Source organism: Hemitrygon akajei, chromosome 14 (assembly GCF_048418815.1).
Source record: "Hemitrygon akajei chromosome 14, sHemAka1.3, whole genome shotgun sequence".
Lineage (NCBI taxonomy): Eukaryota > Metazoa > Chordata > Chondrichthyes > Myliobatiformes > Dasyatidae > Hemitrygon > Hemitrygon akajei.
In genome coordinates, this window is record NC_133137.1 from 14,869,459 (window position 1) to 14,885,446 (window position 15,988).

General features: G+C 39.6%; 1 protein-coding gene across 1 annotated transcript in view; it reads left to right on the forward strand.

Moving 5' to 3' along the window:
* The window catches only part of ddx54 (DEAD (Asp-Glu-Ala-Asp) box polypeptide 54), a 39,670-nt gene extending 24,074 nt beyond the window's left edge, over window positions 1–15,596 (forward strand). The window contains exons 13-21 of the mRNA XM_073065502.1: window positions 267–401; window positions 1,891–2,112; window positions 4,841–4,914; window positions 5,011–5,202; window positions 6,354–6,493; window positions 8,341–8,454; window positions 10,571–10,672; window positions 13,577–13,677; window positions 14,835–15,596. Of these exons, the coding sequence (XP_072921603.1) occupies window positions 267–401; window positions 1,891–2,112; window positions 4,841–4,914; window positions 5,011–5,202; window positions 6,354–6,493; window positions 8,341–8,454; window positions 10,571–10,672; window positions 13,577–13,677; window positions 14,835–15,079 (1,325 nt within the window). The 3' untranslated portion in view covers window positions 15,080–15,596. The remainder of the gene's footprint in view (window positions 1–266; window positions 402–1,890; window positions 2,113–4,840; window positions 4,915–5,010; window positions 5,203–6,353; window positions 6,494–8,340; window positions 8,455–10,570; window positions 10,673–13,576; window positions 13,678–14,834) is intronic.
* The last annotated feature ends 392 nt before the right edge of the window (window positions 15,597–15,988 follow it).

Genomic DNA, 15,988 nt, shown 5'->3' on the forward strand with positions numbered 1-15,988 from the left:
AATCTGAAACAAGTATGAAATGCCGGAAACACTTAGCAGGTCAGCCAGCATCTGTACAAAGTAAAATAGAGGTATCGCTTGTCTTTGTCTTGAAAGTTAACAGTTTTACTTTCTGCTGATGCAGCCTGACCTGATTGTTTCTAGCTTTTGCTATTTTTGTTAATTATGGTAAACTTGTTTCCAAACCAATTGGAAGCTCTTTTGGATGACTAAACAATATTGTTTATTTAGTAATAGTTGACATGTAAAATTGTGTTGTGAACTAGGTCGAGTAGCAAGAGCTGGTAGAAGTGGCACTGCTTATTCATTAATATCTCTGGATGAAATTCCATATGTTTATGATCTGCATTTGTTCCTTGGACGACCTCTCAAATTTGCAGGCCAGACTGAGAATTCCGATGGTAAGTTTATGTTATCAGCATTTGGCAATATCTCTTTTTCTACTTTACTATGTGCAATGCATTTTAAATAAAATTCTTCCTTTATTGTTTTCAGCTTAGATTTTTAGAGAAAGTTAACACTTGGACTATAGACTTATTTAATCTTTTTAAACTGTGTTCTTTCAAGGAAAGACTTCCTAATTAGATTAGATAGATAGATAGATACTTTATTCATCCCCATGGGGAAATTCAACTTTTTTCCAATGTCCCATACACTTGTTGTAGCAAAACTAATTACATACAGTACTTAACTCAGTAAAAAATATGATATGCATCTAAATCACTATCTCAAAAAGCATTAATAATAGCTTTTAAAAAGTTCTTAAGTCCTGGCGGTAGAATTGTAAAGCCTAATGGCATTGGTGAGTATTGACCTCTTCATCCTGTCTGAGGAGCATTGCATCGATAGTAACCTGTCGCTGAAACTGCTTCTCTGTCTCTGGATGGTGCTATGTAGAGGATGTTCAGAGTTATCCATAATTGACCGTAGCCTACTCAGCGCCCTTCGCTCAGCTACCGATGTTAAACTCTCCAGTACTTTGCCCACGACAGAGCCCGCCTTCCTTACCAGCTTATTAAGACGTGAGGCATCCCTCTTCTTAATGCTTCCTCCCCAACACGCCACCACAAAGAAGAGGGCGCTCTCCACAACTGACCTATAGAACATCTTCAGCATCTCACTACGGACATTGAATGACGCCAACCTTCTTAGGAAGTACAGTCGACTCTGTGCCTTCCTGCACAAGGCATCTGTGTTGGCAGTCCAGTCTAGCTTCTCGTCTAACTGTACTCCCAGATACTTGTAGGTCTTAACCTGCTCCACACATTCTCCATTAATGATCACTGGCTCCATATGAGGCCTAGATCTCCTAAAGTCCACCACCATCTCCTTGGTCTTGGTGATATTGAGACGCAGGTAGTTTGAGTTGCACCATATCACAAAGTCCTGTATCAGTTTCCTATACTCCTCCTCCTGTCCATTCCTGACACACCCCACTATGGCCGTGTCATCAGCGAACTTCTGCACATGGCAGGACTCCGAGTTATATTGGAAGTCTGATGTGTACAGGGTGAACAGGACCGGAGAGAGTACGGTTCCCTGCGGCGCCCCTGTGCTGCTGACCACCGTGTCAGACCTACAGTAATATAATTACATTGTATTATAAGACATTTAGAATATTCATTTGATTTTCTTTGGAGAGAATTCTTTAATTTTTCTAATCTCTGGTATTAGGGTTAGGGCTTTGGGGCCAGCTTTTTTTTTACAACCTCTGATAAGTGTGTTCATGTTCATCAAAAAGTGGAAAACAACCATTGTTAGCTCAGCAGTAATTGAAGAGAAGGTACTTCTGTGTAATAGGAGATGCAACTGATGTCATGGTAGTCTCTCAGTAACATTATGTCATTTTCTGACCTCAACCTTGTTTTTAAATTGTTTTGGCATATTCAGATACAGATGGAATATATGGCAGAGTCCCTCAGAGTATTATAGATGATGAAGAATCATTACTTATGGCAAATCACAGAGCTTCACTAGATCTTCAAAATCTGAAGAGAGTGTCAGAGAATGCTTACATTCAGTATCTGAAATCAAGACCCCCTCCTTCTCCAGAGTCAATAAAGAGAGTTAGAGAATTGAACTTCATGACATTGGGCATTCATTCTTTATTTGGTAAGTTAAATCTGTTTGCCTTGTATATATCACACATGTCAAGACGAGATGGTCTCCATAGTATCCCAACAAACTGATTTTTTTTCTCTTTGTAACTAATCAGTAACATAAAAATAGCACAATTCCTTTAAATCACTAAGTGACGCAGCAAGGTCACTTGGGGATAGGCAGTAATTGTTGCCCTTGCCTGCTGTGCCCATTTATCCACTTGTTTTTTCTTCAGACAGCATTGAATAGTAATGAGCCATTGATTAAAAATAAAAGTGCACTTTTATTTTTGGTTGCACAGTCAGTTGTACTGAATCTGTCTCTCACAAACCAACTGTTTTAAGAACAGATGGTAATTTAAAGTAATGAATGAATGGCTGTTAAAGCAGCACTTTAACAACCACCCCAACTACTGCAAGATCAGTATGTTGTCTTCCCACTGTGAGGTGAGCCCGATTTAATCCCCAGAGCTGTATACTTTAGTTAAATCCTGTTTTTAAAGCGTTATCTGGCTTCTAATTCATCATATTTCAGAATGTTTCATTCAAAGTAACTGAATTGTGAAAACTGGGTCTTGGTCTCTAGAGGTTCAGCCGATTACTACAAAGTTAACGTAGAAACATAGAAAACCTACAGCACATTACAGGCCCAGTGGCCCACAAAGTTGCGCTGAACATGTCCCTACCTTAGAAATGACTAGGCTTACTTATAGCCCTCTATTTTACTAAGCTCCATGTACCTATCAAAAAGCCTCTTAAAAGACCCTATTGTATCTGCCTTCATCACTGTTGCCGACAGCCCATTCCATGCACTCACCGCTCTCTGAGTAAAAAAACTTGCCCTTGACATCTCTCCTGTACCTTCTCCCCAGCACCGTAAACCTGTGTCCTCGTGTGGCAACCATTTCAGCCCTGGGAAAAAGCCTCTGACTATCCACATGATCAATGCCTCTCATCATCTTATACACCTCTATCAGGTCACCTCTCATCCTCCTTCGTTCTAAGGAAAAAAGGTCGAGTTCACTCAACCTATTCTCATAAGGCATGCTTCCCCAATCCAGGCAACATCCTTGTAAATCTCCTCTGCACCCTTTCTACGGCTTCCACATTCTTCCTGTAGTGAGGTGACCAGAACTGAGCACTGTACTCCAAGTGGGGTCTGACCAGGGTCCTATATGGCTGCAACATTACCTCTCGGCTCCTAATTTCAATTCCACAATTGATGAAGGCCAATACACCATACGCCTTCTTAACCACAGAGTCAACCTGCGCAGCTGCTTTGAGGCTATGGACTCGGACCCCAAGATCCCTCTGATCCTTCACACTGCCAAGAGTCTTACCCTTAATAATATATTCTGCCATCATATTTGACCTACCAAACTGAATCACTTCACACTTATCTGGGTTGAACTCCATCTGCCACTTCTCATTCCAGTTTTGCATCCTATCAATGTCCTGCTGTAACCTCTGACAGCCCTCCACACTATCCACAACACCTCCAACCTTTGTGTCATCAGCAAACTTACTAACCCATCCCTCCACTTCCTCATCCAGGTCGTTTATAAAAATCACGAAGAGTAAGGGTCCCAGAACAGATCCCTGAGGACTGACCTCCATGTAGAATATGACCCATCTACAACCACTCTTTGCCTACTGTGGGCAAGCCAGTTCTGGATCCAGAAAGCAATGTCCCCTTGGATCCCATGCCTCCTTACTCTCTCAATAAGCCTTGCACGGGGTACCTTATCAAATGCCCTGCTGAAATCCATATACACTACATCTACTGCTCTTCCTTCATCAATGTGTTTAGTCACATCCTCAGAAAATTCAATCAGGCTTGTAAGGCACGACCTGCCCTTTACAAAGCCATGCTGGCTACTCCTAATCATATTATACCTCTCCAAATGTTTATAAATCCTGCCTCTCAAGATCTTCTCCATCAACTTACCAGCCACTGAGGTAAGACTCACTGATCTATAATTTCCTGGGCTATCCCTACTCCCTTTCTTGAATAAAGGAACAACATCCGCAACCCTCCAAACCTCCAGAACCTCTCCCGTCCCCATTGATGATGCAAAGATCATCGCCAGAGGCTCAGCAATCTCCTCCCTTGCCTCCCGCTGTAGCCTGGGGTACATTTTGTCCGGTCCGGGTGACTTATCCAACTTGATGCTTTCCAAAAGCATCTTCAAAGAGCACATCCTCTTTCTTAATATCTACATCCTCAAGCTTTTCATTCTGCTGCAAATCATCACTACAATCACTAAGATCATTTTCCATAGTGAATACTGAAGTAAAGTATTCATTAAGTACCTCTGCTATTTCCTCCGGTTCCATGCACACTTTCCCACTGTCACACTTGATAGGTCCTATTCTTTCACGTCTTATCCTCTTGTTCTTCACATACTTGTAGAATGCCTTGGGGTTTTCCTTAATTCTGCCTGCCAAGAGGGTCAATAAGTTACAAAATGGATTCTGGAGTTTGTCTCTGAATTTAAACCTCTGGAATAATGGGAAAAACTGAGCTCCCTGTCTGAACAACTCAATTTAGCCCTTACATCACGAGCCTTTCTACAAAATTAAGCTTCGTGCAGAAAAGATTACTACTTTACATCTTTTCACAGCAGCAGAGTTCTTATAGTAAAGTAAGTTTTCTAAAGGAATTGGTAGTATTAGTGTTTTAAATATTTAGTTGCACTATTTTTGATGTAACTATAGTTCAAGATTTTTTTGCATTTTAGGTACTAGCCTGGAAAATACAGAACTTCAAAGACTGCAAGTTATCGATGATATCAAAAATTACAAAGCAAAATCTGTAAGGAAACCTTTTCAATGTACTTAAGTAAGCATAATTCATTTTGTGAGAGTGCTCTTAAGTTATAAACAATAGTTCCTACCTAATTTATTACAGACTATTTTTGAAATAAATCCTACAAACAAGAGCACGGCAAGTGAAATCATGAGGATGACACGAAATAAGCAGCAACACATAATCCAGAAGTTTCAAAAGTTGAAAGAAGAGAAGCAAACAAGTGTATCCAGGAGTGTGCCAAGCTCAAAGGATCCCTCTGCTGGGCAGGAGGCTGATGATGAGAACATTGAGGTGAGGGAATTTTTGAGATTACTGTAAACTGCAACTTGTGATTTATTCTCGTCTAAATGGAAAAGAAGCACAAAAGAATGGATGATGTTAGCATGCAGTCTAAATTATTGGATGAGCGATGAGGAAGCTTGGTGTAATGATTTGGAGTAGCAGTTATTTTCAACCTTGGCTGCAAGGGGAGTGTGCGTTCTTGTGTTAATCTGATGTGTAAGACTGGAATCACAGTGGCAGCTATGAAACTAACAGTGCATCTGTTTACTAAAGTACTTTAATGAAGTAAATTTGATGTCTGACACATATATGACTCCAGACCCATAGTGATGGCACTCCTATGTGATACAGCAAGGTCAGCTGAGGATAGGCAGTAATTGTTGCCCATATACCCACATGTATTTCTTCACACAACATTGGGTAGTAATGAGCCTTTGGTTAAAAATAATAGTGCACTTGTATTTTTGGTTGCACAATCAGTTAGTTGTACAGCAACTGCCTTTCACAGACCAAAGGATGGATTCTGTCATTCTGAATGCAATGATATAAAAACTTAATGCACTACATCTACCGGTTTGAGCCACGTTTACTGATTATGGAAGGAGTTGATGAATTGCCTGGACGATGAATCACATTTAACTACAAAGGCTGAGAATTTGTTCTTCCCTCAGGATTTGGTCCTATGATGATAATAGCAGGCTTTCCAAAATCATTGTGGCTTTTGCTAAAAGATCCGGATGAATTATATTCTCACAGTGTGACTAGAATCTTTTTTTGTGTTTGTTGGGGTGGAATGGCAATCAGATATACATTACCATGTTTTTAGACCTATTGGGAGCTTCATAGTTAAGAGGTCAGTTACTTTTAAGCAGTCGATGCAGCTGAATGTCTTCATGAAGAAAGAAAGTGCCGACACTTCAACACATGCTTTTTATGTGTGATACCTAATAAGGTTTTTTAATGGTAATTTTCATTATAATGTTTGGATATAAAATGTTGGTAGATGTGTGAAAATGACAATTTTCACTAGATTTATCTTTTTTGTTTTAGAAAAGCCTTTTAAATTTGTACCAAACCAGAAACTATTCTCTATATCTAACCCTCCAGATTTTACCTTTTTCAGTAACATTGTTAACTAATCGTTACTTGCTCATTGACAGATCGTGTTCTCGGAAGTTGTGGGAAGGAAGAGAAAGAATAAAGAACCCTCTGATCACCTGCCCAGAAAGAAGAAAGAGTGCAGCAAGGATGATCAGTTTTACATTCCTTATCAACCAAAGGACTTCAATTCTGAAAGAGGGTAAATAGGCTGAGCTGGAATAGTTGAAGTCTTACATTATCACTACTCTATATTCCTGCAGCTCTTCTGTGTTGTTCCCAGTAGTAGATGGTCCACAGTGTATATTTGGAAGTGTAATGGCACATCTGTGTAAGAGGTGGTATGATTTAAAATAATCCTGGGAACAGTAAGCAACCACGGTGAATAGTTAGTTTCTAGGCTAAAGACAAGTTGACAGTAGCGTTCCCCCTCCCCCACCCCCAAGGGTCAGTGTTTGAATCACTGCTTCTTGTGATGACCTAAACATACACAGCACAGTTCCACAATTTGCTGATAACACAAGCTTAGAAGTATAATAAGTGGGCAGTACGATAGTGGTTGGTCAAATAGGCAACCACATGGCAGAAAAAAAACAATGTGGAGAAATATTAAAGAGGTATACTTTGGTTGAATATGAAGTAAAACAACAGAATATAAAGCATACCTTTCATGAATGGAGAAGGAAAGTGGGTATAGTGTACATGTGCACAGATGTTTGATGCTGGCAAGATAAATTCTGAATTTGTTTTTAGAAAGCTGCTGAAATCCTGGCTTTATCAAGGAGATTGCTCTAAATCTCTGTTAGACACTATTTGCCTTGTTATGAGAAGGCTGTGTGGAACGCAGTGACCTGCAGAAAGATTTAGTAAAATCATGCTGAGGATTAGTGACATGAATGGATACAGTGGGAAAACTGACATTGTTTCTTCTGGGGAGGGGGAATTAAGGGATGGTTCCTAGACACACTGGTGAAACGGCCAAAGAACCTAAAGAAAAGCTCTCTCATGCAGCAGGTAATTGTGATCTGGAATTCATCTCAGCTGCAATTTGGAAACAGATTTGATTTCAAAATGGAATTGATGTTGATGAAAGATCTCCCATTACTCCCATCGCAGATGTCACCTGACCTGTTGAGTATTTTTAGTATTTTGCATTTATTGCTAATTTCCATTTGGAAATCACTAAGTGATGTGCTTTTAGATCCTAAACAAAATTTAGCTACTAGTAAATCAGTTGACTAATTGAGGAGAAAGAATAAATGGGTAAAGTCTGCAGATGCTGTAAATCCAAAGGAACTCACACAAAATGCTGGAGGAACTCGGCAGGCCAGGCAGCATCTATGGAAATGAATAAACAGTCGATGTTTCAGGCCAAGACCCTTCTTCAGGATTGGAAAGGAAGGGGGAAGATGTCAGAATAAAAAGTGGGGAGAGAGGAAGGAGAATAGCTAGAACATTGTAGGTGAAGCCAGGTGGGTAGGAAACGTAAAGGGCTGGAGGAGGAGTCTGATAGGAGAGGAGAAGCGGCCATAGAAGAAAGGGGAGGAGGGGACCCATGGGGAGGCGTAAGGCAGGCAATAAGAGGCCAGAGTGGGGAATAGAAGAAGAGGGGAGGGGGGAGGGAAAAAATCTTTCTACCGGAAAGAGAAATCGATATTCATGCCATCAGGTTGGAGGCTACTCAGATGGAATATAAGGTGTTGCTCCTCCATTCTGAGGGTGGCCTCATCGTGGCACAAGAGGAGGCTATGGACTGAAATATATTGACACATACAGCATTTGAGGCAAATAATTCTCACTTTAAGTCAAAGTCAGAAGGTATGCTGATTGGAAGGCAGTGTGCAAATAATTGCATACACCATTTTGGCTATTAGATGATCTGGGTAATTAGAAAATCTGGAATCTATATTGCTATCTAGAAATAGAATCCATAATGATGTTCTGTCCTTATTACTCTGCTTTTCAAACTGATCTTTCCAGTTGTGCAGTGCACTGCTGAACAAGATCTTTATTTAAACAAGAACTCTTTTTTTTCCCATTTGAACCCAGGTTAAGCTTAAGTGGGGAAGGTACCACCTTTGAGCAGCAGGCATCTGGTGCAGTGTTGGACTTGATGGGGGACGAAACAGGAGATATGACAAAGCAGAAACAATTGTTGAAATGGTAAGAATTATAAATGATGTAATTTTGTAACCATAACCCTGTCTCGTTTTGCGTAATGCCTTCAAGTGAACTGTGTGAATGACCCATCTCAGCTCCTCCTCACACTTCCTGCAGAGAAACTTGTCTTCAACCAGTTCAAGTTAGTCCATGTGGTATCAAGAAAAACTGAAGAGCAATGAATCCAATAAGAGTGATGGTGGACATGGGTGGGGGAAGAATGACATCCCGGCTATGGTGCTGAAATCTCCCCATGCCTCTGGCTTAATTGATGCGGTATAGTTATAAATACTGGGAACTGTGTTCATGTATGGGGTGACATAGCATAACTGTTAGTGTAACTCTATTACAGTGCCAGTGACCTAGGTTCAATTCCACCTCTGTCTGTAAAGATTTTGAATGTTCTCCCTGTGACTGTGTGGTTTTCCTCCCATATTCCAAAGAGATACTGGTTAATTAGTCACATGGGTGTAACTAGACAGCAGGGCCACCTTGGGCTGGAAGGACCCGTTATCGTGCTTTATCGCTAACCAAATAAAAATAAACCACCCGATCTGGCTGATTACCGTAGGTCTGTTTTCACTTGTGTAGCAGTGGGATGGAAGGTGACATTCAGAACTTGCCCATAACTAAGTGACGCTCCTGGGTTCTGTCGGGACGACTGAGCTGTAGACCACCTTAGGGCTTTGCTGAGGACATTGTAAAGAAGATGAATTCCACAGCAGCTGCCTTTGACACTGAAACAGCATTTGATGGAGTGACCCAGGTGCTAGTGGCTGGAGTGACAGAGCAGAGCAGAAGACGATTGTGGTTGCTGGATGTTAGTCATCTCCGCTCAAGGGAATTAATGCAGGAGGTCCTCAGTTCAGTGTTTTACCTGCACTCTTCATGCATTTCTTCATTCTGTTACTGTTTTATCTTGCACTGCCTCAAAGCTCTGTTGAAATGTATTGATCTGTTTAGTAGTCCTCCTTTAGTCTCGATAGACCATGGATTTGCACCTTGGAAAGTTTCCAGGGTGCAAGCCTGGGCAAGGTTTTTTTGTATGGAAGACCGGCAGTTGCCCAAGCTGTAAGTCTCCCCTCTCCATGCCACCGATGTTGTCCAAGGGAAGGGCATTAGGTATTGATCTGTATAAATGGTATGTGTGACAAGTCTTCCACTGTACCTTGGTACATGTGACAATAATAAACCAATATACTCATTCTCATCCACTTTATTAATGGCTTTCCTTCCACAATATGCCTAAAAATGAGACTTCAATTTCGGTTCATGATCCTCTGCGAACAAAATAAACTGTAACTACCTGTAGCAAGAGTTGGGCAATATTCTGGCATGGGCAGAAAAGTAACATATAGTCAGGCACTGCTAGTCTACAACACACATGATTCTGACTGCGCTAGACATTGGTGACGTTACTGTGTCTGAATCTCGATCACCTGTATTCTGGAGGTCAGCATTTACCAGAAACTTAACTGGGCAAAGCACTTAAATATTGTACAAGTCAAAATAAGGGTGTCCAGCATTGTGGCTCACCTAAACTCTCCATCATCTGCGAGGTCGGATGTATGACGAAACACTGCACTTCCTCATTGATAGCAATGAGAGGGCATGTCCTGGGTAATAAGGGTCCTTAATGACGGATGCCATCCGTTTGCGGCATCACCTTTTGAAGATGTCCTGGATGCTGGGCAGATTAGTGTCCACGATGGAGCTGGCTGTGCTTACAATTTTCTGCAGCTTTATCCAATCCTGTGCAGTCCGTCCTTCATACCAGACGGTGATGCAACCAGTTAGATTGCTTTCCACAATACATCTGTAGAAATTTGTGAGTGCCTTTGGTGACATACCAATTCTCTTCAAGTTCCTACTAATGAAATCTAGCTACTGTTGTGCCTTCTTTGTAATTGCTTGGATATGTTGGGCGCAGGATAGATCCTCGGAGATGTTGACTCCCAGGAACTTGAAACTACTTCTGTGAAGACTGGTGTGTGTTCACCTTAACTTCCCCCTTCAAGTCCACAATCAAATCCTTGGTCTTACTGATGTTGAGTGTAAAGTCTTGAATTTAAAGTTGGTTTTAAATGCTGATCTCATCTCCATTCTTTTAATTGTGTAGGGACCGCAAAAGAAAGCGATTTATCAGGGACACTGGCAAACAAAATAAGAAAATAAAGACTGAAAGTGGAAAATACATCAATGCTTCATATAAAAAGAACATGTATCCTTTTCATTTGTGTTTTGTTTTTCTCATATTGGAGTGACTTTAATCTGTTCCTGTTGAACCTGGCTCTGCGGTGGGGCCTGCAGCCATTGGGCTCCTGGACCGGCTGCAGTGCTGAACTGGCCATGTGGCTGTGGACTTGCAGTTCATGTTCTGTGTTTGTTAGCATTTTTATTGTTTGCACAGTTTTTCGCACATTCGATGCTTGACTGTATGTGGTGTGGGAATTCTTGTTACTTTGTGGCTGCCTGCAAGACGACGGATCTCAAGGTTGTATATGGTATACAGGTGTTTCCCCCCTCCCCCTTTACAAAGGTAGAGCGTTCCTATGAAACCTTTCTTAAGCTGAAATGGCGTAAAGCAAAGAATCATTAATTTGTATGGGAAAAATTTTCGTAAAAGCGAAAATGCTCTTTGTTAATGCGAAAACCGGTTACTAATGTAGGTCTTTTGTAAACCAAAGTGGCGCAAACCGAACATTCGTAAAGCGGGGGTCACCTGTACATACTTTGAACTTTGATATTGCTGTGCATTGTGTTGCACTCAACATAAAGAAAGGTAAACTGTACTCTGCTGAATTCAGAAAGTAGTAGTTTTGTTGTACAAAATTTGATCAGACTTGAGCACCTATCCTTGGAAAAGATAAATGTGCCTTGAAAAGGGTACACTGGAGGATGTCCAGTCTCTGTGATACCCCTTCTATATATATCAGTAACCTTTTTACGTTACTTTCCCTCCACTGTGATCATTGGTTACAAAACTTATCCTCCCCCTCCCCCCCCCACCACACTTCTTTTCTCTGTAAAATTTTACCATACCTAATGCACACCAGTTTGGGCCTTGTGAACAACTCCTGTTTTAATCACTGCACCCTAGACAAACAGTGGCCATGCCTTCAGTTTACAATGTCCCAAGTCTAAAATTCCCTCATTAGACATCTCTTCTTCACAGAAACTAAAGTGGATTCTGGTTAATTAGGACACATTTTGGCCTTGCTAAGCAGCTGCCCCAACTTGCCAAAGTTTCTTGTAAATAGTTGAAAAGGTGTGTGTGTGTGTAAAGACAAACTAATGTTTAACTGAGCAACAAATTATGTATTTAAATGAAATACAGAACCAATTATATAACACTATCATTACTACAGTACTATAAAACTGTATTAGTTCCTAATGATATCAACAGAGGCATTCATCCAGTGTACCTTACGCTGCTGTGTTCTTTTGGTTGTCTAATCAACCAAATCAATGCAGACACCTTGTGCCGATAAAGGACTGCTTTCGACGATTGCATCCTCAAAATCTTCATTTTTGTTATAACATTTGAGATGATTGTCAGTACCTTCAAATTCTTCATAGTTCCTAAATTGTTGAAGTGGTGAAATTGTTTCATTTTTACTCCTGGGCATTTCTCGCATCTCCAAGTCTGAATGCTTGAAACCACAGTGAACAAAACTCTTCTGAATTGTCTTAATGTTTATTTCTTGCCAACTATATTTTTGCTGTAAGCACATTGTAGTGTCCTAACAGCCACACAAGCACACACATCTGACACTAGTTAGAAACTCTTGTGCAACAGTCTGCTGCCCCAATTAAGCGGCATAGTGTCCCAAATAAATGAAGTGAATCCTGGCTATTTTTTCGATTAGTCTTTTTACTTTGAGTTGTCCCAAATAAGCATCTGCCCAATTGCCCAATTAATCTGAATCTACTGTAGTAAAGCTGCTGCTTCACAATGCCAGACACTGGCATTAATTCATGACCCCAGGAGCCTCAGTGCACATTGCATGTTCTCTCCATGACCATCTCTGTTTCCTCCAGGTGCTCCTAATTCCTTCCACAATTCAAAGGCTTTTGGATTATTAGGTTAATTGGTCACTGCAAACAGTGTCTAGTGTTTAGATGAATTGTAGAATTTAGGGAGTTGATAAAATGTAGGGAGAATAGGATTAGTATAAATGGATGTTAGGTTCTCATTTTTCTATGACCCTATGACCTCTCTCATTCCTCTATGATGATGTTATGTAAAACCTACATCCCTAGTTAAATGTCAGCTTTTTTACTTAAGGTCAGCCTTTGGTGGTTGATGCTCCAAAGTCACTGGGAGTGCTTGTTACCTTGTTAAAGTTGCTGGAAAAATACATGATGCACATGCACACCCATTTGAAGGTGGCAGGCCCATTTGAGAGGCACATCTAAAAATAAAGCCTTGACTTTAATGATAGGATAATCGTATATAAAAACAGATGTTATACTGACTTTTCATAAAGTACTAGTTAGATCCAGCTATAATCTTGACATCAATTTTTCAAAAGGATGGTGAATCTTTAAAAGAGGAAGGGGAAGAGATTTATGGTGTGGTTGATAATCTTGATGGGTTTTGAGACAAGAACCATTTGGAGGAATTGTAGTGGCATCTAGGAACCTTTGGGCAAAGACTTTAATCACAAAAAATCAGATAATTTCAGGAAACTAATTCTTACACAGAGTAGTGATCTGAAGCGATAATAGGGGAAATGAACTCAATACTAACTTTTCCAAAGGAATTAGATATATACTTGAAGGGGAATGGAATATAGTTAACAGAGGAAGTACAATGGTAGAGGTTATTGAATGGCTCCATCGAGGTAGGATGTCTTGGAATGACTTCCTGTGCTATTTTGTTTATGATTCAAGTCTATATATTGGATTAATTAAATGTAGATGGTGATCTTGGATAGTTTAAAAACTTACATCATTAATGTTGAAAATAAAAATCTAATAACTTGCACAAGGTAGGCGAAGAAAGAGCTGGAATTGTTTATATTTGATAAACTTGTTTTATGTTTTGCCATTTCTTTATCTTGAAAGTGGTGATAAGTTAACACTACAAAATGTATGATTTTCCATAACTGGCAATATTTAGTTATGAAGAATGGAAGAAGAAGTATAAGATAGATGAACGAGTTTCTGATGATGAAGCTGAAAATGAGAATAGTAATCACAGGGGCAAGAAAGGTGGCTATGGTAAGATCATTTGTTAAGTTGATAATTTAATAATCAGTGCTTGCAATTCAGTGTTACACTGAACAATCCATTCAGCGACTGGCTTTATTTCTCTGCCAAATATTAGTGAAGAGCTAACTGCATAAATCTGTAACCTTACAAAATGTATTTCGCATGCAGACTTTTTCTCTATCCAAAATGTTTGCAGTTTTGGTCAGAGCTCTGCTATTGATCACGTATGGGTGGAAAGTTTGTTGCAGTCACTTAACTGGAAGTTTCAACAAATGCCATAAAATGTTACTGGATATTTAAAGGAAATTATCCTGCTGAATCATAGCTGCCATTGTTGATCACTGCACAATGGTCACTTAATTAACATAATCTATAGTGAATTTAAATAATGGACTAACTAAGTAAGCAATGAAGACAAGATGTGTAAGAGTCAGTTAATGTATGAGTCATTTAGTGTTTTGATCCAATAGTTGAGACTTTCTTTGTTAGTACCAGCCAGATCGCTGACTTAAAATAACATTGGAATTTATATAGCAAAGGAGGTAGTATTTAAAATTAAGAATGATGTAATCTGAATAAAGGGATAATTAAAGGACAAAAGCAAGTTTGTTGAATTATTTTAAAAACAACGATCACAGATCTGCTGGGATATTTTTGGGATTCACGGCAATTCTGGATCTATCACAATTATGGCTGTTCTTTCCACAAAAAGAAATAGATAGAAGTGTTAAGGGAATAATATCAAAATTTACTGATTACCAGATTACTTGGTTTAATTTCAATTTAATACAAAAGATTAGAGAGGTCATATCTTCAGAAGGACGTGATGTTCCATTTATCAAAAGTTTTTTTTCCCCCAAGGGAGCCAAGGAGCAAGCCACTGTTCACCTGCAGTTTTCTGTCATCTTGCTATTATTTTGCTGCATAATACCAACCATCAAAAGATTCTTTAGCCAAAGTTAGTGTTCTTGCTGTATACTCTTGTGAGAAGTTTGCGTATAGTTCAAAAGGGAGCTGATCACTTGATAAAAGCAATGTTTATAGAGAGTGGATAACAAACATTTAATTATATTTAGAGTAGCGTCTCGTGAAGAAAAGTGCCAACACAGACACTGGACCAGATTTAGCTTTTGCCATTTACAAAAATCCAATGTACAATCTTGCAGGTGGAAGAAGAAACTCACGGTTTTCCTCAAGAAAACCGAGTCAGCAACATGGAGTACGATCAGAGCTTAAGACCAAAGCTGAAATTCTTAAGGAAAGAAGGAGAAAGGAAAAAATGCAATTCCTGCAACGGGGAGGAATGAAGAAGTTCAAGAAGAAGAATCGGCAACATGTGAGAGAAATGAAGACCATGGCGTTTGGCAGAGGGAAAGGGAAAGGGAAAGGGAAAATGAGGAAAAAAATGTAATACAGAAATGCACTATTTTTGCCATTTACAATAATAATGTGGTTCTGGCTAAATTTAGCTTAAGTCCACTTTGCCTTCCCTTTATATATACTGGTTATGGAATGGAAGTTTATTTAGAATGGAAAGAGGTAATGATACCTGAAGACTGTTTGAAGATATTGATTTTTGTACAATCTGCAGCATAAAGACTGTTTATAATGAAGATTGTTTTATACGAAGTGTACTGCCTTCATCAAAATATCTCAGAATTACTATAGTCCAAAGACAGACATAATGCACATTTAATAAAGATAGCTCAGAATTTTTTTTTGGGGTTTATTTTTTAAAATAAATACCTTCTCAGTTATATGGTGAAACATGTTTTATTCAAACCATTTTGTTCCTTTGCTAAACCGTGAAATTATATTGTTAGATAATGAGGGTGTCAGATGCTTTCATGAAAATCCCCAAGAGTGTGTCCATTGTGAATTGTGTGAAAAGTTATTAAAATTATGCAACTAAACAAATGTGGGCTAAATTCTGCGAGTCCAAGTTTTTTCTCCTCTGCCTTCTCTCTCCTCTTTTTCCCCACCCCTCCCCAAACCCCCAACTACACACACCCAAAGGACTAATCTCCAAAGTCATTTGACATGCCCTCGGCAAAGGAAGCTACCTCCCCGTTCAGCCTCTATCAGCTGACAGAGCTTGGAGCAGGGTTTTGCTGGCAGTAGAAGATGTAACTGATTTTTCAAATCTTAAATTTATCTGCTGGAAATATTTATGTTCTGGTTAATTTTAAAATAACAAATAATTTCAAATGCAAAGAATTCAGCAGGGTCTTTGATTCTGCCCTAGTGTAGAATCCAAGAGGCAATCTCCTTGGTGTATGCTAAAGCATTCCAATGAGAGACAGCTACAAAATTTTGCCAC